Source organism: Alligator mississippiensis, chromosome 13 (assembly GCF_030867095.1).
Source record: "Alligator mississippiensis isolate rAllMis1 chromosome 13, rAllMis1, whole genome shotgun sequence".
Classification (NCBI taxonomy): Eukaryota; Metazoa; Chordata; order Crocodylia; family Alligatoridae; genus Alligator; species Alligator mississippiensis.
The window spans coordinates 14,609,554-14,635,778 of record NC_081836.1 but is presented as its reverse complement, the minus strand read 5'-3'; the positions used below and the strand labels follow the sequence as shown (position 1 = coordinate 14,635,778).

General features: G+C 49.1%; 1 protein-coding gene across 1 annotated transcript; it reads right to left on the bottom strand.

Annotated features, from left to right (window-relative positions):
* Positions 1–805: 805 nt before the first annotated feature.
* LOC102562589 (probable glutamate receptor) lies at positions 806–20,253 on the bottom strand. The gene is made up of 11 exons (XM_014610364.3): positions 20,146–20,253; positions 16,943–17,052; positions 13,135–13,166; positions 8,201–8,257; positions 7,250–7,429; positions 6,156–6,382; positions 5,913–6,010; positions 5,147–5,364; positions 4,078–4,303; positions 3,053–3,300; positions 806–2,341 (listed from the first exon to the last, which is right to left on the bottom strand). The coding sequence occupies exons 2-11, from the start codon at positions 17,013–17,015 to the stop codon at positions 2,240–2,242; spliced, it is 1,461 nt and encodes a 486-aa protein (XP_014465850.1). The 5' UTR covers positions 17,016–17,052; positions 20,146–20,253; the 3' UTR covers positions 806–2,239.
* Positions 20,254–26,225: the final 5,972 nt, after the last annotated feature.

The window sequence follows — 26,225 nt, the reverse complement described above, 5'->3', positions numbered from 1 at the left end:
CTTGCTCCTGAGGAATTCAGTTGGCTTTAAGTCATGCCAGGGACACCTAAAGTCATGCTTTAAGTGGACCAGGGACACCCAGGTGTTCTGTTCCACCTGAAGTTCCTGTAGCCTGAGGACAGAATTAGCTATTACTTGCAGTCACTTTCAACTGTTAGTGCTAGGAGTAAATGGGGAAAAAATGTGTTGCATGAGCACCTGGTTAGCACTACTATATGCAGGGAACAGAGCTCTCCCACTCAAAGCTAACTTGCTTTTTGTTAGTCCTATGAAAAGCACAGTGCTTAGACATAGCCGCATGATAGCAGCTGGACTGCAAGTCCTGTTCAGGCTTCATTCAGTCGAGCTCTGCTCTAGTTTCCCTTAAATAACAGTCCAAAGTAATTGAAGGGCTGGCCATACCTTCAGTACGTGGGGATAAGTGCTCTTCACAGTAACTAAAACTTCCTGCTACAGTACTGTATGGCACCTAGACTCCCACTCTATAAACTTCTCCCCGTATTACTCTGTACCTTTCCATCCTGCACAATTCTTCACTCGGGGCTGCCGATTGGGCAGCCTGGTAGAACCAGGAATAGAAGCCACCGCTCCCAAGTCCTGGTCCAACACTTACCCACAAGGTTACCGCGCTCTGCAGGCAAGCAAGTTGGTGATGCTGGTTGTGAAATGTAGTGTTCATGGGGGGGAGGGTGTGGAAATCAAGGGCTACACACAACCCTGATCCCTTGTCACAGCAAGCACCAGCTTGTGCTGCCTGGGGGAGGGGGAGGAGGAAGGGGGGGTGAATGAAAGCACAGCCAGTCAGTTTGTAAGTAATTAACTTTTATTTAGTTTCAACTGATTCACATCCTCTGTCACTAACAAAAATGCCTGAAGCAGAATAGCTACCATTACACTGGTGGCAGACTTGCACAGTTTGGTTTTAAAGGCAGGTGCTATTCTACTTTTAGCTCTACTACAAATTGCCCAGGTGTGAGTTCTCTGATTTTCATTTCGGCCTTAGCATATTGCTTCCATCTTTGGGGGGGAAAACAGGAAGTCTTAACAAGTTGCTCCTTCCCATGGACAGGGCCCATAATTGTACGAGAAATGCCAATAAACCAAAAGGGGAATATGAATCATTAACCCTCCTCCTCACTGTTGTCAGTAGAAAGATGGAGATCGCCCCTCACTTTAGTTTCATTAGTTCAAGGGTGAAATAGAAAATACATGCAAAGCAGCGTACATATTTAGCTGAAAATATCTAGGCTAATAATTGGCATTATGCACTTACTTAAATGAGATCCCAGGACCTTAGAATATCCCGTTGTCTGAAATAAGTGTTAGTTACTTGGTGCAAAAATACTGTCTGGGTGCTAAAGACATCTGTATACAAAAAAAGGCCCTCAAGCTACAGAGATGAGTGTTTTAAAATGTTAATGAAAGTGACTGTGCTGCTCTAACCCTTCCCAGACTAAATCCAAGCACAGCTAGTAAATTATAAAGCTTCGCACTCAATATTGTGATGCACATGAGGCTGAGAACCAAGAAAATTGGCCAAATCCTCATTTTCAGCTCTTCTGGTCTGCTAAAAGGCAGCCAAAACACTGGGAATCCAAGTAGTAGGTAGGTAGGGAAATCTATTAACCTTCCAGCTTATGAGATACATTAGTGAAACAGTAACTCTTAAAATGGGCAGAGTGATTTCAGAACTAGATTATCTGAATATGCCCACACTGCAGTCAGGTCACAACAATGAAAACTCAGTGCTACAGGCTTCAGCGTTCTGTGTATATACCCACAATCCCCAGTGGGCTTGGACAGCTCAATCACAAGTCCACACCGTACAAGCTGGTGTTGAGGTTTCTCTGCGCTGCTGTCTCCCACACCACATCCTTCACTCCCAGTCTGAAAGGACCATGCCAGCATGTAAACCATGTGCATTGTTTGTGATCCTGAACCCACTATTTTACAGAGGTTACCAGATAGCCATGAGATCTTAAAGTCTTTCAAACAGCATTACTTAGGCTGGATTTCATACTCTAGCATCTGGAGCCTATTTACAGTTCACTTAGCCATTTAATTCTCTGTAGCCAGTTCTTCTATCATTGTAGACACTGACCATTGCTATTTATTATAGGAAAATTATGCTCTAGGCTTATAGATGTAAGGCCATTACAGAAAGCTCATTCAGAGAACTGGCTAGTATTGAATATATAGAGCAGGAAAGAAAGAAACCAACCCCGCTCCCTAGTGGTTCTTAGGGTTTAATCTTCTCTGGGTTCTCCCGGTTCTGCCTTGCATCTTCTCTTATTCTGAACCGTTGACTTATTTCCTCTGTGAAAATGGAGCAGCATGATCTCTGAAAGATATGAAAGCAAGAGAAGGGGTAGTTGTTCCACATGGCGCTGAACAAGTCTGTTTTAGATGCAAGGTGGGCTGGGGAGCAGCAGGCTCAGTTCCAAGCCCAAACTGCAGGAGCTGTTCTGCATTTTATGTACACGTTCCTTGACTTATCACCATATTTTTTTAGAAGCTGCCAGTATTTTAGCACAAGCTGATCACCAAGAGTAGGAAAATAACTGGGAGCGCTAAGAAGACTGTCCCTTTATGCCAGCATAAGCAGAGTGATCCCACTAAAATTAGCGCTGACCCAAGTTCATCCCCCCTGCACACGCAGCCTACTGGAAGGTACATTGATACTGCCTGATAGCTACAGGAAGAACTCCTTATTTTTCACTTCCTCCAGTTGATCCCCTATCTGAATTCATAACCCTCTTCCATTGCCACACAAAACAGACAGTAGAAATTCACAGCATATCACTTTCATTGGGAAATAAACAGCAGAAGACTACGTCCTGGAATAAAAATCCCACTTTTGTGCTAAGATCTTTAGTGAAAAAGGAAAGACAGGAAGCAATGTATTGCCAAATCAAATATTTTTGACCAGGAGAAGCCACTGATTCCTGTCTGTCTGGCATTTCTTTTGGCTGTAACAATGAGCAACCTGTATGAGGGTGATCTAAGCCCGCTGCATGAGAATGAGACAGTGAGGCTTCACTGTGTTACCTACCTTCTTCTGCTCAGCTGTGCTTCTGCTCTTGTTTGACAGCTCTACCACTGCCACAATCACTCCTAACATGAGGCCAGCAGCAAGAACCAGGAACAGCCCGCCCAAGGCTTGGGGGCCCAGGGGGCTCCATCTGTCTTGTCCCGTGTGGAAGCAGCTGGTTTCCCACCACTTATTACGTAGGTAGTCGAGATCACCCGATTCACTCAGCTTCAGGATAGCAATGGAGAGCTTCCTGGCCAGTGGAGATCCTAGGGGTGGCAGGGAGAAACAAAGTGAATAATCATAGGACTCAAGCGTAGATTAACTAGAGCAGTCTGCAAAGAACCCACTAACAAGCAGGATGATCATATGACTGCTGTCCAGCTCAGCAACTTTCAAAGCACTGAAAGAGGCTGCAGCAAGCTAAAATAATGTTAAACCTTGTCATTTTAAAATGGCCCCACTGCAAACAGGGCATGACTTCAAACTGAGGAATAAGCTACCTGTTGACTTATACAGCCACCCCATCCTGCTGCCAGTGGCCCTAACATAGTAACTAGAATGAGACGGAGAAAGGCAGTACCAGAAATAGTCAGAGCACAACCTCAGCACCTGCCAGCAAGAGAGTGCCACAAAGCATTTCCAGGAGATGGCGGCAATCCTCGCACCATTGATCTTTAATCCTCTCAATGCCCCAGCAATGAGCTGTGCTGTGATCATGGAAGGATTTAACCAATGGCCCATTACTGGCAGGGGGCTCTTTACCTTGACTGGCATGAAGAGCACGGATCAGAAAAAAATGCTCTTGGGAAGCTGCAGCTGTCAGCAGAAGGACTGCCGATGCTGCAGCAAGTCACTGCAGTGCCCTCTTGTTGATATTAAAACAGCAGAGACGTGTTATTCTGAGAGGACCTGAACTATTGAGGTCACTGTCCCATTTCCATTGTGCTGTGGAAGGGCCCTGGCAGAAATGAGCACCTCTAACTCTTGTTGCGACGAGCTGAACAAAAGCAGGGGTGGAAACTCCATTGCAGACTCAGCCTCACCCTTTGCAGTGGCAATGCCGTAGCCTCGTGCTCCAATGACTTCAGGGGCCTTGACCAAACTGCAGTGCCTGGCTACCATGAGGTCTTGAGAGACTGATTCCCCTATGAAGGCATAATTGGATTCCACTGCACGTCGACTAGCTTCCTGGGAGTTTTTGACTAAAACATAATCTCTTCTCTTGTCTACGTATTCATAGACCATCTGGTGGATGGGGTTCTTGGAGTTCTGCAACACAACAGGAGAAATATCAGGCATAAAACTCAGACCCGAAAAGCTGCAGTGCTTTAGAGTAATAATGTGCGGTAAATGCAGAAGGACCGTGTGGAGAAGACTGTTTAAACCTTCTCCCTCTGAGCTCCTGTCCTGAAAGTGAGAAGGCCATGCTTGCTTAGCGAGTCATCCTGGCTCTCAGCCGTGGCAAAGGTTTCATGTAAAACAAAGTGTCTGGGCAGATCGGGGATTTGTAACTTGTGACTTTAAACGCCAGCCAACATCTGAGAAGGAATGAAGTTTCCTAGCTCAGTCCTTATCTTCAAGGTGCTCCATGACCTGAGCCCTGGGTTTCTAAGAAATCGCCTACAGCTCTAAGACAAAGACTGGGCCCTGAGGTGTAGTGTTACCCTGCAATAAGGGTACAAACTTGTGTGTGGGAGATGGGACTTCCTTGGGGGCTGGCCTGCAACCAACAGAAAACGGAGCATTAAAACCCTCCCCATCTTCCACTCCAGCCTCCTCTAACAAGCGTATAGTGGAAGAGGTAGTTAGCCGCACTATTCTGAGTCAAACAGGCAGTAACATGGCTATTCTAAAGGGAAAAAAACCCCCACCAGAACAAGACATCCCCCACTACACATATGTCGTCCACAGGGAAGATGGGAAAGAACAAATGCCACAAGAAATGCTAGCAATATTGTATAACGCACTACTAGGAGATGCTCAGAAACCATGTGATGAGAGTGGTATAAGGACCTATATAGGACAGAGAAGCTGAAGGAGTTAGTCGTAGTGTTAGACTCTGCACATCAGCTCAACCCCATGTTCTTGGGGCATCACCTAGATGATCCGCACCTTGAAGAAATGAAATGTGGAGGAACCATCTAGCATCCCATACTGGATCTCTCTCTGTTTCACGAGGTCTTCAAACGTCTGGATCGGGAGCTGATCATTCCCAGAGGTGAGCAGAGCAGTGAAACTGGCCACGTAGGCAGCCAGCAAAGCGATCGTGAACGCCCACCAGACAGCAGTAATGATGCGCACAGAGAGTGCCTTGGGCTGGTGGGCTGTGCCTGCGGGGATCAGAGACCCTCAGCGGAAGGACAATGCAAGCGTTTGATTTGCGCAAAGGGGGCTGAGGGCCATAAGCTATTCAGATCCCGGGCCCAATTTTAAAGCACACACAATTTGCCTGACAAATGGCCCCTGCACATCCCAGCACAGCAACCTCAGCTAGCACATGAGCGCTGCACAGTGGCAGAGCCGCGCCGAGCTGCGAGCATAGCAGAAAAGGCAGCCAAGGTGAGTGTCAGCTGCCATGATATCATCATCATCATCCCATGGGTTGTTTCTACCTCAAGGTCTCTTAAAGCCACCCCACATTAAAGCAAGCTTCCCGCATGCTCCAGCCCAGAGATGTGCAGCCAAGGAATGCCCTTGTAATGGGAAGATCTTTGGGGATGGGGGAGCTCTGCACATGGCTAGGCTCCCTGGCTTCAATACACATCTGATTGCACAAGATGGTCCATAAAATACAACGGGCTGGGCAATAAACAGCCAAGTCCCTGGCAGACACAGGTCACGCCGATAGTTCCTCTTGCTGCTGTTAGCTACATCCTACCTTGCAGGGTAAGAGCCCCTGCTCCAAACCAGAGGCTGTTCAGGCAGGTGAAGCGATTCTCCTCGTTCCCAGGCTCATTCCACTCGCAGGGGCTCAGTCTGCAAGAAGAAACCCAACGTATCAGCCGTGCATTTCTCGTCCCAGGACCAGTGGGCAGGAAAGCCCATTTGGATAGAGCCTATGTCCTCTCATAGGTGGGGAGAGCAGCTGGTGGGAGAAAGTGCCAAAGAGGAGCATTTGTACCTGGCTGCGAGGAACAGGCAGAGGCAGGTCAGCAGGTAAGCGATAAGCAGGCCAGTCCATGCCTCCTTGCTGAAGGGAGCCAGGAACTGGAAGAGCGAGGTGCCCCGGGAGGTCGAGTCCCTCTGGAGCATGATCCCAATGCCAGTCTGCAGGAACGGTGTGGTGAAGGATACCACCTCCTCCCTCGCTGCTGTGATGGTTAAGGGGGCCACCGCAAGGTCGGCTTCCTACAGGACACGACAAGGGGGCACATATCCACTACCTGGCATACCAAACAGCTCAGGACATGAGTTGTACACTTCTCACTTCCCCAGAGACATGTGCCCAGAGACAAACCCCATCTCTGTCCCTCTGGGCACTGAGCAGCCTTCTGCTTCAGCCCTGAGGGGCAGGGCATCCCTGCATCTGCCCATCACAGCGACGTCCCAATGTGCAGATACTACAGTAACTGAGTCAGTGAATGCCATCCCCCATTTAACACCGTCCCCCACCCCAGAGCGAGAGCTGGGATTCGAAAAGCCGTCTGCCGTCACGTTCAGGGCAGCGGAGGTACTCACACCTGGTCACCAGGTGGCAGCACAGGCCAGCACAAACCGCCCGCTCCAACTTCTTAACCTGTTAGTGCAATAAACTAGTAGGCTGACCCAGGGAGGCTGGCTCTCACTTGCCCCCCAGACATTACCCCGAGGATGCTGCCCCTTCCTGGGCTGTCTCCTTCCTGCCTTTCCCCTGCTCTTCATCCCCTTTCGGAGAAACGCACCAAATACTAAAACTCACAGAAATAGGAACAGCGCTAATGCGGCAGATGCAACTGGTAGGCTGACATTTTTAAAAGTCATTCCCCTCCCTTGGGCCTTGGGCCCTCCAACTGTGAAATGGGGCTTGAGACCATGGATCCTTTCCCCAGTGCTGCGAGGTAAGGAGAAGTGTGAGGCACCTGACTACTGGGGCTGTGCTAAGTGGGCTGGGCCGTGGCTCCCTGGGACCCTCAGGAGGATGAGGACAGCGCCATAGGATGCTGTCACACTCGGCAGAGTTTTAAATGACTAATCTGCTAACAGAGAGGTTTGCTCACCAGAGCTGGCGTCTCTCACCTGTCTCACAACCTCGCCGATCATCCCTGTCCAGTTCCCGCCCGGTGATACAGCCCCATAGCGCCGGTCTTTCACGATCTTCACCGTGTAGTTAAAATGCAGCATCTTGGAGATGGCCTCCAGCAGGTCCATGCAGAATCCCTCCAGCTCTGTGCCTCGCGCCATCGCATAGGGGTCTTCCTGCAGGCAAGGGGAAAGGCTAGAAGCCAGGCCAATCCCCAGCCTCTCACACCGTTAAGTCCATCCCCGTTTCCGCAGCCTCCTAGCAAAGTGCATGCCCCTGGATACTGTCTGGTGTTTTGGCCTGTCTGAGCCCCAAGAGATGCTCCCTTGCAGGTGTAAGGCCTGGGAGTTTAGCAGTGTTGCTTCTAGGGCCAAGAGATCTCCTCTTGGAGATTGTGGAGGCCTCTCCTCACTGCCAAGAGATGCTGGCAGACACTCCTATCTGCAGTTTGAAACATTACTGGCCCCTGTATGGGATCCCTGTCCTTCCCAAGTGCTGCCCAGTTTGGATCTATGGTCTTTTAGCTGCTCTTCATACAGTCTGTTCCTTCCTTTTAACCCTTTGCCACTGATGTGCTACCCATGCATGGTCACTGCTGGCTCCCACTGTGGGACATGAGCTGGCATGATAAACACAGCTGAAGCTTGAGCAATCCAGATGGGGAAACAGGCCTGCTGTTAGCATGCAGCAGGTTTTCAAGGAGCATCCACTCTGCCCCCCTTTCTGAACTATCCTATATGTATCCTACCAGCTGTCATAACCCTCACACCTACCAAAGAAATACCAAAGGCTTGGACCTTGGCCTGTCTGGGGAGTGACCTGCAAATACCATAGGCACACAGGGCAGCAGCTGTGGTGAGCAAGGGTGCGTGCAAGTGCATGGGTGGTACTAGGTGTGCCATGTACGAAGCCCCCACCATTGCCATTAATACAAGGTTTTGTCTTACCAGGATCGTCGTGACTGTCAGAGTCAGAGGCCCTTTATCTTCTGCCTGGCCTGAGCCCTGCAATTCAAAGCACGCAAGGTCAGTGGGAAGTGGTCATTCACATGAATGCCATCAAGGTAGCCAGTCTGGGGTGCAAGCATGGTCCGCACTCCACCTTCTGCTCACATACCGATGTCTGCTGCTTCCTCATGCTGGGGGCCATGCACAGGCCTCCTTTGCCCTTGCATAATGGAGGGCAGCAGATGGAGCGCAGGATTAGGAAGCAGGATCCTCAGTCCGTTCCTGACTCATAGAGCACCCTGGTGCAACTTATTTCCCTGTTCTCTACCTGAGCTTCCCCAGCTGCAAAACGCTGCCTTCCCTCCCTGGGAAATCACTCCGAGCCCAACTGACAAAAGTATCATGGCTCTGCCCGCTATGTTTGCAAACACTGTTTGTTCCCCCTGCTTTCAGCCGGCAGCAGGGCAGGGTGTCCGGTGCCCCAGTCCCAGAACAGATGTGGATACAGAGGCACTGAGAGGTGCCAAGGCCAACTGAGGGCTAAGCAGCTCCCCTTGGGGAATGCGGCCTGGAGATGGGAGGAGCAGAATCAGAGTGGCCAAGCCGAGCAATACAGGCCCATTGCTGCCATCTGCCCAGGGTCAGACAGTTGCACCTTAGGAGCACGTGTTGAATGGTCTGAGCATTGCACACCTGCCTCCACGCAGGAGCCAAGGGTCTTACCCCATCAGCACACAAGATGCCTGGAGATGCTCTTGTGCTGCATCGAGCCATGGGACCAAGCTACTAGAGGAGGCAGGTGCTGAGCTCTTTGCAGAATCTGGTTTTCACCACCAATGTGCAAAATGTTATGAACCCAGCCAGACGTCAGCCCCATGGTGCTGTGAGTTCATAGGCCAAATTCACCTTGCCCCCAAGGCACTCACCTCAGCAAGTGGACGTATTTAAATCAGCAGGTCCTGACGATCTCCACCCCAGAGTGCTGAGGGAATTAGCAGAGGACATTGCGGGACCCCTGACACGGCTTTACGAGCACTCGTGGTGCTCTGGTGAGGTGCCAGAGGACTGGAAAAGGGCCCGTGTGGTTCCCATTTTCAAAAAAGGGAGGAAGGAGGACCCAGGAAACTATAGGCCAGTTAGTCTTACCTCAATCCTTGGGAAGCTTTTTGAGAGAATTACCCTGGTGCATGTCCACGAGGGGCCAGCAGGGGAGGTTATGCTCAGGGGCAACCAGCATGGGTTCATTAGGGGCAGGTCCTGTCAGACCAACCTGGTGGCCTTCTACACCCAGGTCACAAAATCCTTGAACGCAGGTGTTGTGATGGACATAGTCTTTCTGGACTTCAGGAAGGCCTTCGACACTGTCTCTCACCCCATTCTCATTAAAAATCTAGGGGACTGCGGCATCGACACATACACGGTCAAATGGGTCGCTAACTGGCTGGAGGGCCACACCCAGAGAGTGGTGGTGGACGGGTCATTTTTGACTGTGGAGGGATGTGAGCAGTGGGGTCCCCCAGGGCTCGGTCCTTGGACCTGCACTGTTCAACATCTTCATCAGTGACTTGGACAAGGGGGTGAAAAGCACACTACTCAAATTTGCTGATGACACTAAGATGTGGGAGGAAGTGGGCATGCTAGAAGGGAGGAATAGGCTGCAATCAGACCTAGACAGGTTACAGAGGTGGGGGGGATGAGAACAGGATGGGTTTCAACACTGACAAGTGCAAGGTGCTGCACCTGGGGGGAAGAACCAGCAGCAGACCTACAGGCTGGGGAACTTCCTTGTCGTCAGTGCAGAGGCAGAAAAGGATCTTGGAGTCATTATTGATGCCAAAATGAACATGGGCCGACAGTGTGGGGACGCGGTCAGGAAGGCCAACCGTCCCTTTAGTACAAACATGTGCTCTATAACGGGGTGAGATCCTCAGCAGTTGGTACTCAATGTAACCACCCCAAAGCTCATCAAGGGATGCAGGTTTTCAGTGGATCTGCCCCTAAACCTAGGACAATCCCCCTTTATGCCCCCCCCCTTCTTCCCCTACAGTAATTAATAAATCACATTGTCTTGTGTTGCCAACATATTTTGCCCAAATGAAAATCACTTTAAATGCTGTCTCGCTACATGGTGCATACATGCTTCTTCAGGAAGATCAATTTATATTCCAGGCAAAACAGCTGGAAGCCAATTAAGGCCTCATTAGAGAGAGCTTCCAGGAGGCACAGAGCAGCAGGGGAACCTGAGATAAGGGAGGTGGGAGGGAGGCGAGGGAGGGCGGCCCTATGCAGTTCAGCTCTGCACAGAACACGAGCTAGAAATGTGCTGTTCAGATCTTCCCCATGGCACTTGGCCCCAGGTCAAGGTTGCCTGGCTGGAGTCTGACCCCATTTACAGACACTTTGCAAGGTCACACTCTGACTTCTAAGCAACTTCAACTTCTTTTCTTTTTAAAATCTTCCATGCTGCAGGGATATGTTTGCCAGGGGCATATTGCTGCATTCAGGTACCGGCTGGACTAGAAGACCCTCCAGGTCTCTGCCAGCCCCGAAGCAGGGGCAAGCTGCTATTTTTCCAGACCCTGGTGATTCTGACACCCTCTCTTTCAGGCTGCCCTGGGAAGAGGAGAGGGTAGGTTTCTGGTAGGATAGGCTCTCCATTTGGAGCTGGCTGTTAGGAGTTCATTAATATTAATGCTGCCATCGGTGTGATGTTAAACAACTGCTGCAGCCTTTTATGCTCCATGACAAGACAGACTTGCCCAAGAGGACAGGGACCAGTTGCTGGTGGAGGGGCGTGCTTTAGCTTCTAGACAGGGCATTTCTATCAGCAGGGTAGTGCAAACAAAAAGCCTGCATATGGGGAGAAAGGAGAGTGCGAGGACTGGGTTCTTCTCCTGTCTCTGCCCCTGACTGCCTGTGCAACCTTGAGCAAATCACTTTGCCTCTCTGCCCTCCTTCATCTGTCTTGTTTAGTTAGACTGCAAGGTCTTTGGGACAGGAATGATCTCTCACTACACCCGTGGGCAACGCCAAGCACTTGTGAGCCCTAATTTGGGTTTGGGCCTCTAATGTAAATGTTACAGAGAAAACAGGGAAAAGCATGTTATTTGCAAATGGAGGATGATGGGAATGGAGTTAAATAGCACTCGACAGTAAACTGGCTGTTTCTTCCCTGATGCAGCAAATCTGAAGAAGGTTCCTTATTGCCCTCCCAGTACTATTACTTGAGATTTTTTGGATATTAGACCACTCAGAGCTAACTAACCAAGAGCACCGCACGTCTGCCCTGAGAGCAGGATTCCACCGCATAGGCTTGGGACAGAAATTACACATAAGTGACCAGAAACCGGTTCAAATCCATAACACAACAGAAGTTCAGTGCACATAAGCTGCTTTCAAAGGCTAAGTAATGGCTGCCCAATTTAAACTTAGCTCATTCTGGTGCAGACCTTACACTTAAAGACCCAGTCTCTGACTGGTAATCAGTCTATGCCTGTAACTGAACAGAAGTACCATGCACACAAACCAGTCTGAAAATTGCAGAGCCCAGTTTAAGATAAATCTGGATCTATGTAGTATCGGACTCATTCAATTTAGGTCAAACTAGTGTATGGGACTTCTGTCCATGTTCCCTGTGCAACCCCAGGACTGGGAAACCCACCACTGGCCCCAGCCCCAGGGCTGCTCTTTTCCTTCCCTGCACTTGTCAATTTTTTGCCCCTCCGGCCCCTTGCTTCCCCCAACCAATGCTCTCAACCCCCATCCCACAAGCCAGTCCAGATGCAGCTGCTTTTATCAGCATTTGCCTCCATCAAAGCCGAGCAAGCAGGTCCCAGGGAAGGGAGAGACTGGAGGGATGGGGGTGTAGGTTTGTTGTGGGGGACTCTACCCCACCGGCAAGTTGCACCTGCCCCCCCCCCGCCCCCCATCTGCAGTCATACCTGTCCCCCCCACACCACCCATGGGGCCTGGGCCTGCTCCCCCTACCCTTCACAGGTCGTGCCTGCTCCCTCTACCCCTTGCAGGTTGTGCTTGTCCCCCCACCCCACCTGAGGGTCACACCTGCACCTTACCCTAACCACAAGTTGCACCTCTCCCCATCCCTCGGTGCATCCCCAATCCTCTCCATCCTGCTGGACCCTCAACCCCCTCAGCTAGCTCCCCGCGACTTACCTGATATTGGGCAGCCATTTTTTAATTGATTTAACCTCCCTTTAATGATCCCAGATGTCTATACTTGGCCAAAATAGCTGAAACCCTTTTAAGATCAACCTGGGTGGATGTAGTATCAGATTTAACTGTTTTAAGCTAAATCAGTTTATTGATCTTCTGTCCCAGTTCCCATCCAGATTTAAGTTAACTCACAATCCCTCAGCATCCCAGGATGCTTTGCACCTCCCCTGCAAACCTCCCCTTGCAGGGTGCACTGCAGGCTAGCCTTACCCCAAGCTGTCTGCTCCAGCACCCCTCCGGCTTCTGGCCTGGGCCACTACAGGCATGCGGCTGCATTTCCAGAATCAAAAGTGAATATCTGTGTACTTGTTTATCGGTTTAATCTACATAATTTAAACTAACCTGCAAAGATTGAATCAATTCAACCTTGGGCTTTTGGACTGTCTGTACTTAGCCATACAGGTCGTCTGGAGGCCTGGGTGCAATTATCAGAAGGAAGCTAGCTGATTTCTGAAGCTCAGCTTCAGGGGTCCCGAAACAACAGCTAAGGGTGGATTGTAACCTGGGGCTCAGCTGGGTTTTTAGATATGGCCAAAATGTACATCAGTAGCAAAGCAATAAATACAGAGACTTGAAGGCTGAAATCATCACACCTGGTGAAAAAATTCCAATCCTGCTCTTTCATTAAGCCCTGCTGAGGGAGCCCCAATCCCGGCTTTTCATTCTGACCCTTAGACTGGCACCGGCCAGCTTGGACATACCTTACGGACTGCTTCACCATTCTCAGGAGCTCCTGAAACAAAACACAACACATCATGATTTATTGGGGAAAGATGGATGTGAATGAGTCTTGACTTTAATAGGGAAACAACTGCGCTTCACAAGGACCCAGAGATCCAGGGAAGGATTCTTAGTTACTGGTTCCAGGTCAGAGTTTGGCCTTGCGACTTTTGCTTGCTTGTTCACTCTTTCCCATGTCACACTAGTAGCGTATAACCAATATGTACACATGCACAGCAACAAATGCCACCTGCACCAGACTCCCTGTGTGCAAAGGCCCCAAATGCAACAACTGCTGCGGCTGTGTCTCCCTCCGAATGGGGTGGACAGTGCACGTATCTGCCAGGCAGGGCTGGGAGAGCAGCCAGGAGTCCTGATACTCCAAGCAGCCACAAGCCTGCTCACCCCTTCATGGGTTAAGGGGGCCTCACCTGCATCCCTGTGAAAGTGAGCAGATAGAGCTGTTTCCCCAGGGTGTTTAACTCCCCTTTCCCATTGAATCCCATAAAATAGCTTAAACAAACAGAAAGGCTTCCACTCTCCCAAACTCTATGGGACACCATGGGAGGCAGCACAGGCAGCCCACCCCACTCTGGTGCCTCAGATTTGCTTGCAGGGTGCAGCAAAAGGAAAGGTGTCTGGACAGAAAGAAAAAGCAAAAGCAGGACCCGGCTGGCAACTGCACTATGCAGAGCAAGAAGCTGTTCGAAGCAGGAGCCAGGGCCTTTCTAAAGCACTTTGTGTTCTGCAGTGAGAGCGATGTGTTATTCTCCGGGTGGGAGTAGGGCTCCTCAGGTCTGTTCTCAGCATTGCCACTTGACCCTGAGCAAACCACTCCAATTCTTTCATTCTTGGCTCCTCCATCTGTGGAATAATACTTGTTTCTCTCCCAGAATAATACTTGGATAATACTTGTCTCCCTCCCAGAGTCTGTGGGGGCTACTTTATAATGCAGGGAGATGCTGGATTAACACCATCTGAATGGCACAGACCAGTTTTCCATGGCAAAGTCGGAGGGTGGATTTTGGAACCACAGAAATGCCCAGCTCAAAGCAAACAAGTAAACAAGAAGCAGGAGCAGAAGCTGAGAGCGCACGGCTGTTCTTCCAACTGGAAGCTGTTGGGATGTTTTCAGTTAAAGAAAGTTCATTGGCTTTGTCTTGTCTGGTCTTGGCCTGAACTCTAAATTACTGTGAAACAAAACCTGCTTTCTCCCTCACCACTGCAGCTCTCCATGGGAGCTGGAAGCCTCCTCAAAGGCCCCCTCTTGTTGCCTTTTGGAGGCTCCTCATTAAAGTCAGCAGGAGTCCCTTTGGGCTCCTTTCTGAGGGGCTGATGGAGGCTTTTGGAGGGAACTGGCTGCATTGAAGTTTCCAACTCCCCTGTGGTGGCACAGGATGGGGCTATTCAAAGGCCTATTGTGAGAGCTGCCTCCAGTGATCACCTCCTGAAAAGACCATAAGTAACCAAGGGGCAGCACTAACTCAGAGCTTGGGACAAAGACATTTGCGCAGCCCACAAACCAAAGCTGGCCTGGAGCTTTGTGAGACTCCACAGTGCAAAGGATAGGGGAAGAGAGGAAAAGTAGCAGCGATGCAAACCATGCATGCCCAGAGCAGCCTCCGCCAGGGACTACTCCAGCATCGCACCTAGGTTGCAGCCCTGCAGCTCAAACTAAAAGGGTCATACCCTCGGTGCACCTAGGATGTGGGCTCAAACTTCACACTAGATATGGATGCAACTGTTGAGCACCATGCAGCACAGAGCCATCCTGAACATCCCAGCATAATGGGACATGGTGGAATGGATGGGCCAAGAATTGGGGGATTTTTTCTCCACCTTTTTAGACACATTTGACTCCACCTAGATCAGCAGTAACCCAAAGCGCTTGCTGTCAGACAGCTGTCGTGTGTGCTGCATAATCTGTGGGGCTCACCACAGCAAAAACAATGGTGTTGGCGCAAACTGCGCACCTAGAGCACAGGTTTCATGCTAGCTTGGCAGCTCTGCTGGGCACAGGACTGACTGCAAGGCTTGCATCCTCCATTGCTCCATACTCAGATGCCTGCTCCCTCTCTTCCCAATGCCCTGCACCAGAACTGTGGTAGCGCTTGCCCCACAAATAGCCAAGCTGGAGTCAAACCCTGGGAGCACAAAACTTTAGCAGCTACACTGGAGTAGAGTGGGTCACGCTAAGCACTATCCTTGCCTCTAAGAGAGCAGTCCGGTAGGTTATTTAGGGACCAAACTGCCCCTGGCAAGGGAGACTTCTGGCCAGCAGATGGGAAAAGCATGCAGCTGATAGAAGACCCCGCAAGGAGCTGAGGAAGCACAGAGGAGGGGCAGGACCCCTGATACAGAGGGGCAGGAGGTGCAATGACGGGGGGACGGTGCTTTGTTTTGCCTCAACCCCCCCTGTTCGCTGACTGGTACCCTTGGCCCTGAAAGGGTTTGAGCGGTGGACAAGGGGAGCTGGAGGGCTGCGATGGGCGCCGGCTGTGAGGGTTCATTCAGGTGGTGCTGTCCGTGTCCATTCATTGAGGCACAACCATCAGCCACGGGCACCTATACTTGTCCCCCAACTCCCCCGCACATCTCTGCCCTCTCACATTGGCCAGAGGCTGGCCGAGCTCCCAGGCCTGAAACTCACCAGCTCTTCAGCCCTGCAGTCTACCACGCTCGCCCTGACAGAGCGAGGCTCCGCAGCCTCTTCCCCAAGCAGCCCAGTCACCTCACAACCCACTGCAGACATGAGCTGCTCTTTGGAGGAGACGCCCGGCTGCTCTGTGCTGCCAGGGAGAGACCTGGAGATGCTGAAGTTTAGGCGAGGGTCTGTCTCCCGTGTCTTACTTGCTCTGCACCTTCTAGTCAGGGAGCATCCTTTGCCAGAGCTCCCCGGCCACAGCTGCTGAACAGGGACGTGGCTGCATTACGAGAGGGGGCTACATAAGGGGAGCACCTTGGGCCCTTCAGGATGAGAAAAAGAGGGGACTCTGCTCATGTTCCTGGAGTAAGATTTAAGAGACGCCAGGAAGAGGGTAAAGCCCAAGCAGCTGAACAGCCTGCATGAGCTTTCTGCCACCCACTGCTGTATGAGGCTGGAAGGCAGCTGAGAGCAGGCGCTCTGCCCCACTCCACTGAGGCCCATGCTGCTCCTGAGGGATGTGGGAAGCCCCAGCCCATCTCAACCACAACCACTGCCACTTCCCACTGTAGCAAAGACCCTGCAGACTCCTGGTGGGACCCTTTGGGCAGCATGGCAGAAAGGCAGCTCCAGCTTTTGCCCACAAAAGGGGCTGGGGCCCTTCAGGGTGGTTGCTCTAACCCCACCTGAAACACCGCGCTGTGGGGGAAGCTTGTCTCAGGGGCTCTGCTGCATGCGTCCTCTCCAAGACATTAACAGCTAACATGGGAAATGATACTGGAGTTCAAGGGAGCGAGTTAATATGGGTAAAACTGGGCATTGAGAGTGTCTCCATGCAACAGAAACCAGGTTCCAACCCAAGCATTAGGCTTGCCAAAGCCTAGCCTTCCCCTCAGTTGTCCTGTGCTTGCCTCTCCAGCCTCTCTCACGACCTCTACAACCCAGACAGGATTAGGGAACTCAGGCACATCTGACCAGTTGCCAGGTTTAGTGTAGATGACCCTCTGGCTGTGTCTGAAACCCAAGCTAAAGCCACATGATATCAGGGGAGGGCTCCATAAACGCCAAGAAGTGAGGAGGCTCCAGGGATGAACAGGAGCGTGCCTGGATGCAGCAAGTGTCTCCGGTTCAGACTCTGCTCTCACCTGTTTGGCTCGATTCCACCAGGAGCAGCAGGGTTGTAATCAGGCTGAACAAGAAGCGAAAAGCCGTGTCCATTGGAGCGGAAGGAGCTGGTGCCTGGAGGGAGCCCCCACTGGAGATGAAAAGCAGGTAGTTAAAGTCGATTATGTGGTTCATTAGTGCTGGGTAAAGTGTCACTGCGTCTTGGATTTTCTGCATCTGTTTTAAATGTCCTAATTCAAAGTAAGGGTGACAGTACAACAATGGCTTGTGAGAACCAGACACAGCAACTGTGCCTGGAAGGGCTTCTAAAGCCGGACTTTTGCAGCGCATTTCAGTGCAGCCAAAAGGGGCAAAACAAAAGCAGGGACCAGCTCACCCAGTGTTCCTGCCCCAGGCATCAGGGCACACAGGGTGAGGGGAATGGGAGAGGCAGGGCCACCAAGGGTCCCTGGGAGTGCTGAAGCGAAGTGGCTGCTGATGTGGAGGGGCTGCTGGAGAAGCAGCGTGCCTTGTGTATGCACTGGCTGGTGGAGGAGAGAGAGCAGTGTGAATAGGGCAGCTGAGCACAGAGAAAGCATTGAAAGCTTGTTGGTTTGTGCCCACCAGGGTTAAGTTAACCCGACAATTGGAAAGTGCGATTCCAGCATGGGCAGCTCTATGTGACTTAGCTACACAGGGGACAATGGCAGTGAAGCTGCAGCTGTACGATCCCACCAGGATCCTGGGTACACACATGATGGCTGAGGTGCAAACTGATGTGTCCTGACTGCTATAAACACCTGAGCCATAACACAGACCAGACGCAGTTCATGCAGATTGAAAACTGAACATTCAATTTTTGTGGGGAGGGGGGAGAAAGCTAGAGCTTTATTGAAACATTTTCATTTTATCTCACGACCTGCTCTGTGGCATCTGCTGCCTTAGTACCAAGCAGGGCTCAGGGCTCAAAGCCGCAGCATGCTAGACATCATGCAAACCAAACATCACAGTCAGTTCCTGCCCTGAAACACTTGCATTTCTTGTGAAGCCAATGCTCCGTGCTTTGGTCAAGAGACTCAAATCAGGAGAAAGTTTCCTGGTCCCTTTCCCTATAAAATAGGGCATAGAAACTGGCTGGCTGAAGCCAAGATGTTCATATAGGACAAGTTGTTTTGAATGTCCAGCTTGATGCATCTTAGAAGTGTCTAGCACTGCACTTACCACCCCCCCCCCCCCCGAAAATCAGCCCCTCAAAGGTGTTTTACCTCGGGCACCTGGATTAAAGCACCCAGAAGAACCTATGTCCTGGAAAATTTTGATGTTTTCTTCCAAGAATTTGTGCCTACACTGAGGAGTCATCAGGTCACAACATCAGCAGCCTCTGCTATTAGTACCAGCATCTCCTCAAATCTCGATGGAAAGGATAGACTAGTCTTTTCCTGACACAGAGTTAGGGCTTCCTTTTGGGGAGAATGCGGGATGCTCATTTCCCAAAAGTTCAATTGCTCTCAGGCCCCCAAAATCAATGGTTGAAAAGGTTAGTGAACCCTTTCTGTGAAGCCCCACCACAGAACAACACCCAAGTCCCAAGCACCAGGACTCACCAATTCCTTGTTACACTGCTTAGACTGGGAGGGTACATGCCACCTTATTTGCTTTGTTCCAAAAATCTCTCCTCTCCTTGTTCTATACAGAAGAAAATATAGCAGCTCTTCACCTGTATCAGCATTTTGAATGCTATGATTAGGATTTAGGGTTAATATCACACATGTGAGATTTGTAGAGGAGACGGCTCTCCAGCAAAGTGTTCAGTGAAATCAGTTTCCATTAGTTGGTGCTGAACTCACTTTGCATCACTCAGGATCAGGTCCAGAATGAACTTAGACCTGATGGCCACAGTGTTTTCAGCAACTGTTGGTGCCGGCAGGGCTCATAGAGCTCCTCCAGCTATTCCCCTAGCAGGTCTGAGCTCTGAGCGAGATGGAGGGAGCAGAAATCCAGGGATAAAACACAGAAGAAAACAAATCCTGCGACTGCCCCATGTACCAGCAGCCACTGATTTGTTCGGTGGCTGTGCTTCCCAAACTCCTGCTTCCCATTTACTTCTCTTCATCAATTTTAATGCAACTTTCCCCAAGCTTGCAATCTGGCAAAAATACTCAACAGCACAGACAGCGTTGTTCCCAGCGCTCTCACTCCTGGACTGCCTTCCGTCCCCACTCCAAAAAGAAAAAAGGGCTGAAGAAAACTATTGCTAAATCAACATTCCCACTGGCTTTTTTTCCCTCCCATAAAAGGCTTTGAAACTAGGACTTAGTTGTTAAAAATATCAAAGGAAAGGACTAACATTTACTTTGTGATTCTGACTCAAGCTTCTGAGCACTAAGTGTGGAGTGGAGTCCAACAGATCAGCAGCTGCTGCTGCTATGGCACATGAATGACTTACCACAGGTAAATCTGCCATCACTGCACATAAAAGAACAGCAGTACACAACCAGGTTGCACTGAAAATTGAAGTGGCTCACCCCTTTACAACTATGCATGTGCAGTAAAGTGCTGATTTATTTCTAGTGGCTTGGTATTTCCACCTTCCTCAAAAACATAACAGGCAAGTAGAATATCGACTGGCTGCTAGAGACCTGCTTGTCAAAACAATTCTGGACAACAACACGTATTAAAAGGACTCGTGAATGCCAAACAGAAGTTTGCTCCATGTTGCTGGGGAGGCCAATGCACCTCAACGCCAGTAATCTCAGGTCTAGCAGTACTCTGAGATTACCAGTTGCAAACTCCAGCTACGGCTGAAACTGCTGCTGGGGTCTAGCTTTGCTGCAGCACACACTTCATCATCTGCCACAGCTCGCCTGCCCAGGAAGCCCACAATAAAACTACAAAGTTTTATTGTGTTGTGCATTTACTTTTATCTAAACCCACCAGCAGACAGGGTAAAATAGTCACTTCATTAGAAAAGGGAAGGGAAACGTCAGAGCTGTAAAGCTCATTCTTCAGGACCTTTGACTTCCATCATTTTTCAATAAACAAAAAGACGAGCTGTTAAAATCATCTCCATCATTTGCAGAGCTTTTGGAAATTGCTCTGCTTGGGGTGGCACTCAGCTAGCAGTATGCAGGAGCCTATCAGACACAGCTGAACAGAGCTCGATTAAGAAGCAGGCTACTGTATACGACTCAAGCCCTTTCAGCTAAAAAAGAACCGCAGTGATTCAAGGCAGTGTCTCACTTACAGCGATCCCCTCAGCCTCCTCTGGGTCGGCTTGTCAGTGAGCAGCCACAGTGGAGTTGCTGGATAGAGAAAACACACATAAGCACTCTCCCCTTTCTGAGATAAAGGGTAGGGCAGAGGAGGAGGAGCCAGGAAAAGGGGCTCCAAGAGGGAGATGCTAACCCAAAGACAGGAGCAGTCCCTTGCAGAAGATGAGGCAGCATGGTCCAGTGGGCAGGGTGACAGACAAGGATATGATAGGGGTGCTATTCCTGGCTCGCCCACTCCCCCACCATGTGGTCTCTGGCAGGTCATTTCTCCTTCCTGTTCCATTGCTTTCCATGTCCCCCACCCACTGCCTTGTCTATTTACCCTGCAAACTCTTTGGGTCAGGGACTGTTCCTTACTGTGTCTGTCCCTGCCTTGCAAGTGGGATGCTAAGCTTGCCAGGGGTCTTGCTTGCAGCACAAGCCAGCCAGGCAATGGTGCGGGCTCTTCTCCCTGCTGCTCTAGTCACTACAGATAAACCCACAAAACATTTAGGCTGGGCTGCAGTGTACTTGCTTATTATTGACTGGCACTTGCCATTATAACTAGGGAGCCTTACAGTTCTCCGCCTCAAAGAGGCTCAGAGACTAGTCATGTTAGGTGCAAATATACACAGGTACAGTCCTTGCCCTGAAGTGCTCACCAGCTTGGCAACAATTTGAGACAAAATCCCTGTTTCAAGAACTCTTTCAGGACACAGCCCCCAAATGTGGGGCTGGGCTGGGAAACTCAGGACTGCTAGTCACTTTGGGCGTGTCTACATGTTCATGAATGCAGTTGAGGTATGCGCATTAAATCTAGTACTTCCGGGTACCTGTACACAAGTGCAGAGGTTGCTCTGATGCGCTGTAATAACAGCGCATTGGAGCAGACTCAATAGTCTGCTGTAGCGTGGTAATGGCCATACTCCAGCAGTCTCCTGCACCTTGTGTATCAGCATCCCTGCACTCCAGAATGGCGGCGGGGACACTTGAACTAAAGTTCATTGAACAAGCTTTAGTTCCAGTGCCCTGGCACCATTTTGAAGTGCAGGGATGCTGATACATGAGGCATTGCAGCACTTTAATAAGAGCAGCTCTCAGAGCCACTCTAATTAAAGCACCGCCTCCCCCACCCTCAGAACACATGTAAAAGTGCCCTCTATTGTGAGGTACTAGAAAAAATGTGCATTAGCTTATTTGAATGTGCATTAGCTAAAGAGCATGGCTTTTAGTGGCACTGTAATGTGCATTAAAATAGACTAATGCACATTAAAGCACACGTCTAGATGTGCCTTTTTCTCCTAGTGTTGGGAGATGAATTGGGGCCTGTTTGGAATAGTGATGGTGTAGCAAGGCACCCTTTTGTCTGCCACCACCCCCCCCCCCCCAAATGTGAAGCTCCTCCATATGGCAAAAGCCCCTCTTTTAGTATTTGCCCCCTTTTGGGGATGCTTTCTCTTTTCTACCTTTTCTTCCTTCGTCTCTCTTTTCTTTTATTATATCATTATTATTTTTATATAAGGTGTATTTGTAGTGAAAATAGAGCTTGTAGATGCTTTTACAAATGTACTTTAAGTTTAAAAGTAAGTCGTACCATGTAACAATGTTAGCAAGAGCAGAAATCTCTGTATGGAGTGGGTCCCTGAATGAATCGTGGTTGATTGTGTAACACAGTAGCTAGTCTGGATAAGCATGTTAATGAGCGGCAATTAACACCTACAAAACTACAGACCAAGAAGAGGAAAGAATCAATACAGAGCCAGGAACTCCCTGAAACTTCACTGTTAAAGGTACGTAAGCCCCCGTTTGAACTAATCAACACTGGAAACAGACCCGCGGGGCTGAAATACCCCCTGATCAACCACTTCCAGAGCTCTATTCATCACGGCAGTGAATCAATCAAAATTCATCAATGGACTCCTGAGACTGCATGTATGTGCAGACATGACCCCTGGGTCTGACAGCTGCCATCCAGCAGCTACCAAGAGGGACGTCCCTCGAGGTCAACAACCCCTGGATTGGGTAAGCCCGAGAATTGGGGAGTCACCAAAGTCTGCCAGAGAGGGATAAAAGGCAGCGAAGAATGACCCCCAATGGCGCCCTTTGTCCTGACCAGCAGCCTGCCTGTCCAGTCAGAAGGACCAGCTGGTGACCCCCTTCTGCAGCAACATCGCACTGAATGAAGTCTCAACTGGCCAACAACGGTGGACTCCAGTGCTTGGAGATAGGTATATCTTGACACCAGTGCTTAGTGTTCAGAGCTAGCTAGTGTGTGTGTGTGTGTGTGTGTGTGTGTGTGTGTGTGTGTGTGTGTGTGTGTGTGTGTGTGTGTGTGTGTGTGTGTGTGTGTGTGTGAAGGGGATCAGCACCAAGGTTTATGGTCTGACTTTTGCATCCATCCAGTAAACTAGAATTTTATGATAATCCTGTGACTTGGTCCTTTGTAGCCAACAATGGCAGGGAGTTTAGTGTACTGTTCAGGGAGAAGCTGACTTGCAACAGGTGTTTTACCCCTAACTGACAATGGATACAACCCACATCTCAGCCATAAACATGTGCAGATATCAGGGTGACAGGCACCTTACCAGACCAGGAGAAACCAAGGTGCTAGAGCAATTTACAGCTTGGTCTGAGCTCCCTCTGCTTCAGATAGCTGGCAGGCCCTAGCCAATATCTCAGGTGTAGTACCAAGGGGAAAAGCTAGAGTGCTACTGATCCCATCAGGCCAGGAACACAGAACACACACTGGGATAAAATTGGTGTGGATTCTTTGGAGAACGTAGTCACTCTACTACTGGTCAAGATTCTGGAGGGCATTTCTCAGAACATTATGGTTGTTGACTACCCAGAGATTTGTTACTGAAACTATAGCCACTAGACAGTAGCCTAAAGTAATCCACATTCTTCAAGGAAGAAATGCAAGTTCTATGCCTCATAGAGCTTATGAACCAAGGCCTAGAGAATGTAGCAAAACACTGATGGTGAAAAGAGCAGGGGATGGAAGCCAAAGGCTACTGAGATAGAATCCTGTGGTTGTTCACATCAGGTATTTGCACAACTCATGTCTTATTGATGCATGAATGCACATATGCACGCTGAGCTCCCTGTGGGGGAAGTAGGAGAGATAAAAGATGGCTTCTAAACATCCAAGCAATGTCAATACTATTCTAACGTGCTGGCAGTTCTGCTTATAGCAACTGGGGTTAAGGTGTAGGAGACAAACTGAGCCATGGGATGGCAAAGTGACAGACAGACAGCTGCTGAAGATACCACAGTTTGCTGAAGGCTAATTGGATTGTTGCTTTGCTGGAAGCTTTTCTCAGAGTTTAGAAATACCTCTCTGAATATTTTGCGATAGTTATTTTTAAAAAATGGAAGACTCTACCTTTTAAAGCCACTGTTTCAGCGCAGGAATTAAATGGTTTTTACTGATTTTATGTATATAAATAGCAAAAGTGATCAACCATTCCCTGACCATGATCTGTAGAAGAATTTGCCAAAGCACTGTGATACATACTAGAAAAACCCTGGTCACACAAAGATCTATTTGAGATCTCATCCCTGAGTGCCCCTGAAACATAGCTTTGGTCATACAGGGCTCCTATACACATGCAAGAGGGCTGCTCTGATGTGCTGTAATTACAGCACATCAGAGCAGACTCGATTAATCAAGTCTGCTGGAGTGTCGTAATTACTATTCATCAGCAGACTCCAGTGTCATGTGCATCAATCAGCGTTCCCACGCTGAAAAATGGCGATAGGGCACTTTAAACTAAAGCTTATTTGCTGATACATGTGATGCTCAAGGCACTTTAATTAAGGGTGCTAATTAAAGTGCCCTCCCCTGCCTCCTGGATCACACCTATAAATGCGCAATTTGACCCTACTGTGCCTGCCCACTTATAGAGGCAAGTCGTGGAAATTACTATTCCTAGGCATTTGCAGTAGAAGAGTCTCTTTCACTGAAGATTAATGAGATTGATTCAGTTCAACTTACCTTGTATGGCAGAGGGAAACCGAAGCTTCAGCATGGAAGACGGTGAAGTCCGTGTGACGGGTGCTGTTGCTGTACCTTCAGACTCGTGTCCCATTCTAAGCACAATGAGCAGTAGCAGCTCTCCAATGCTTTATGCAGGGAGAAGTCTGTAGTGTAACTTTTCTATTTCCCCACATACACACCCCAGTCCTGAAATGAGATGTCAAAGCAGAACATGGCAGCCCCTTCTACAAGTAAGGTCAGTCCAACACTTGTACCCAGCTCCCAGGGAGGAAATATGCTTCAAGAATGGTCTCCAGATTGACTCTAGGCAGAGCTCAATGCAAACAAAAAGCGCTTCTGCTGGTACCATTCCATCTCCTCCAAAATGCAACCAAACCTACCTCTGTGTGATCCCAAGCTAAGCATCAACCCAGCATGTCTGCCCAAATATCAAAACTGGAGTACACACTCAGAAAAAGAACTTGGAAAGGTGTGCTGGGTTTATGTAACAGCATCAGCCAGTGAGCTTGCTGTTACAGCATGTAACCCAGGGACCTCATCCAGAGCTCACTGGTGTTAATGGGAATATTTCTATTACCTCTGATATTGTTTGGATCAGGTTCTCATTAGAGAAACCATACAGCTCAGGACAAAAGATCACAGTGGGTGAAGAGAAGGGAAGGGAAAATAGATGCACACATGCTTTCTCATAGTTTTCTCTGAAAAGGAAAGGCCAAGGAACTGGGAATGCTTACCACTCATGGATCTTTCTACAGATTTTCTCACTGGGTCCAACTGTTGGCAGCTAAATGCCCTTTCTGCAGTGGGGTGCTGGGGCTCTAGCCCCACTTACTTTTCATATCTGTATGTGGTCTCTGCCCTAGATATAGCCTGGCTCCTGACGGGCAAATAGCAGGAGTCTCATCAACTAGGGTTTCATGCTGGTTCCTGTGAATATTTTCTGGGCTATAATAAGATAAAAATTATGTATACGATTTTTCACAGCTGGCAGCTAATGAAGATAATCAGCTAATAAGCCTGACCAGAGGCTGATGAGTATGTGTGGGCTTTGGCTGAGCCACTTTTAAAAGATAAAATCAAGTACTCACCCTGTGCATTTCCCAAGCACTAAGCTACTAGGGGGCCTTGGACTGCAAATCCCAAATCAAAGCCTGTGCAGTAAACTGCTTGTAAATTGGAAACTTTGGTTTCCTAATCTCAGAGATTTAATGAGCTGAAGAACAGATGGTGCAGGGGAGCCAGTTGTCGCAGGAAGTACTGGGGCAAGGCAGAAAGTTTGCTGTTTCCAAGCAGGCCACTGGCAATCTATGTGAAGTGGCTGCTCAAGGCAATACTTTGACGTTTCCAGAAGGCTTTAATCTAATGCTCCCCACCAAAAGGACAAAGGATGAAAAACCTGGGGTCCAAAAGCCTGGCTCTCATGATCTCTGGAATATGGCTAGCAAAGTATTTTGTTTTCTTCTGAACTTAGAGAGGGATGAAGTATCTTCTTCCTGGTGGTGGGGAAATCACAAGAGTGAGACAAGAGACCCTACAAACATAGGAAACCCCAAGACAGACAGCTCGTCGCTCAATTACTGACCTTATGGAGGACGATGATTTCTCCAGCTCTTCCATTAAGACTGCTTATCGCATCTTTGTTACTCAACAGCGTAGATATTGTGAAAAAAGAATTCTATTACAATAGACATGTGGACATCTTGTTAAATGTCTCCTATTCAATGTCATTCACAATCCCTTGGGTTTGCTGGAACAAAGCAAGTTATCTAGATGTACTTAAGTGCCAGCTATTATTTAACTTAAACAAGAGGGCCAAATCCGAATGAACCAGAGTATTAAATACAAAATCAATACACACATTTTCAAAAGTGTGTAAAATGTTAAATGCCTTGAAATGCTTCATGGTTTTGGCTTATGTTTGATGCATTAATTTAATAAAAAAGTTGCTTACTCAATTGAAAAAGAATAGGATTATGAAACTGGATTTTTTAAAAAGATTAAATATGCATTTTAAATTCCTCTCCCCTTGCCTTACAGCCACCCAGCAGGAGATCTTAAAATAAACCATTAACA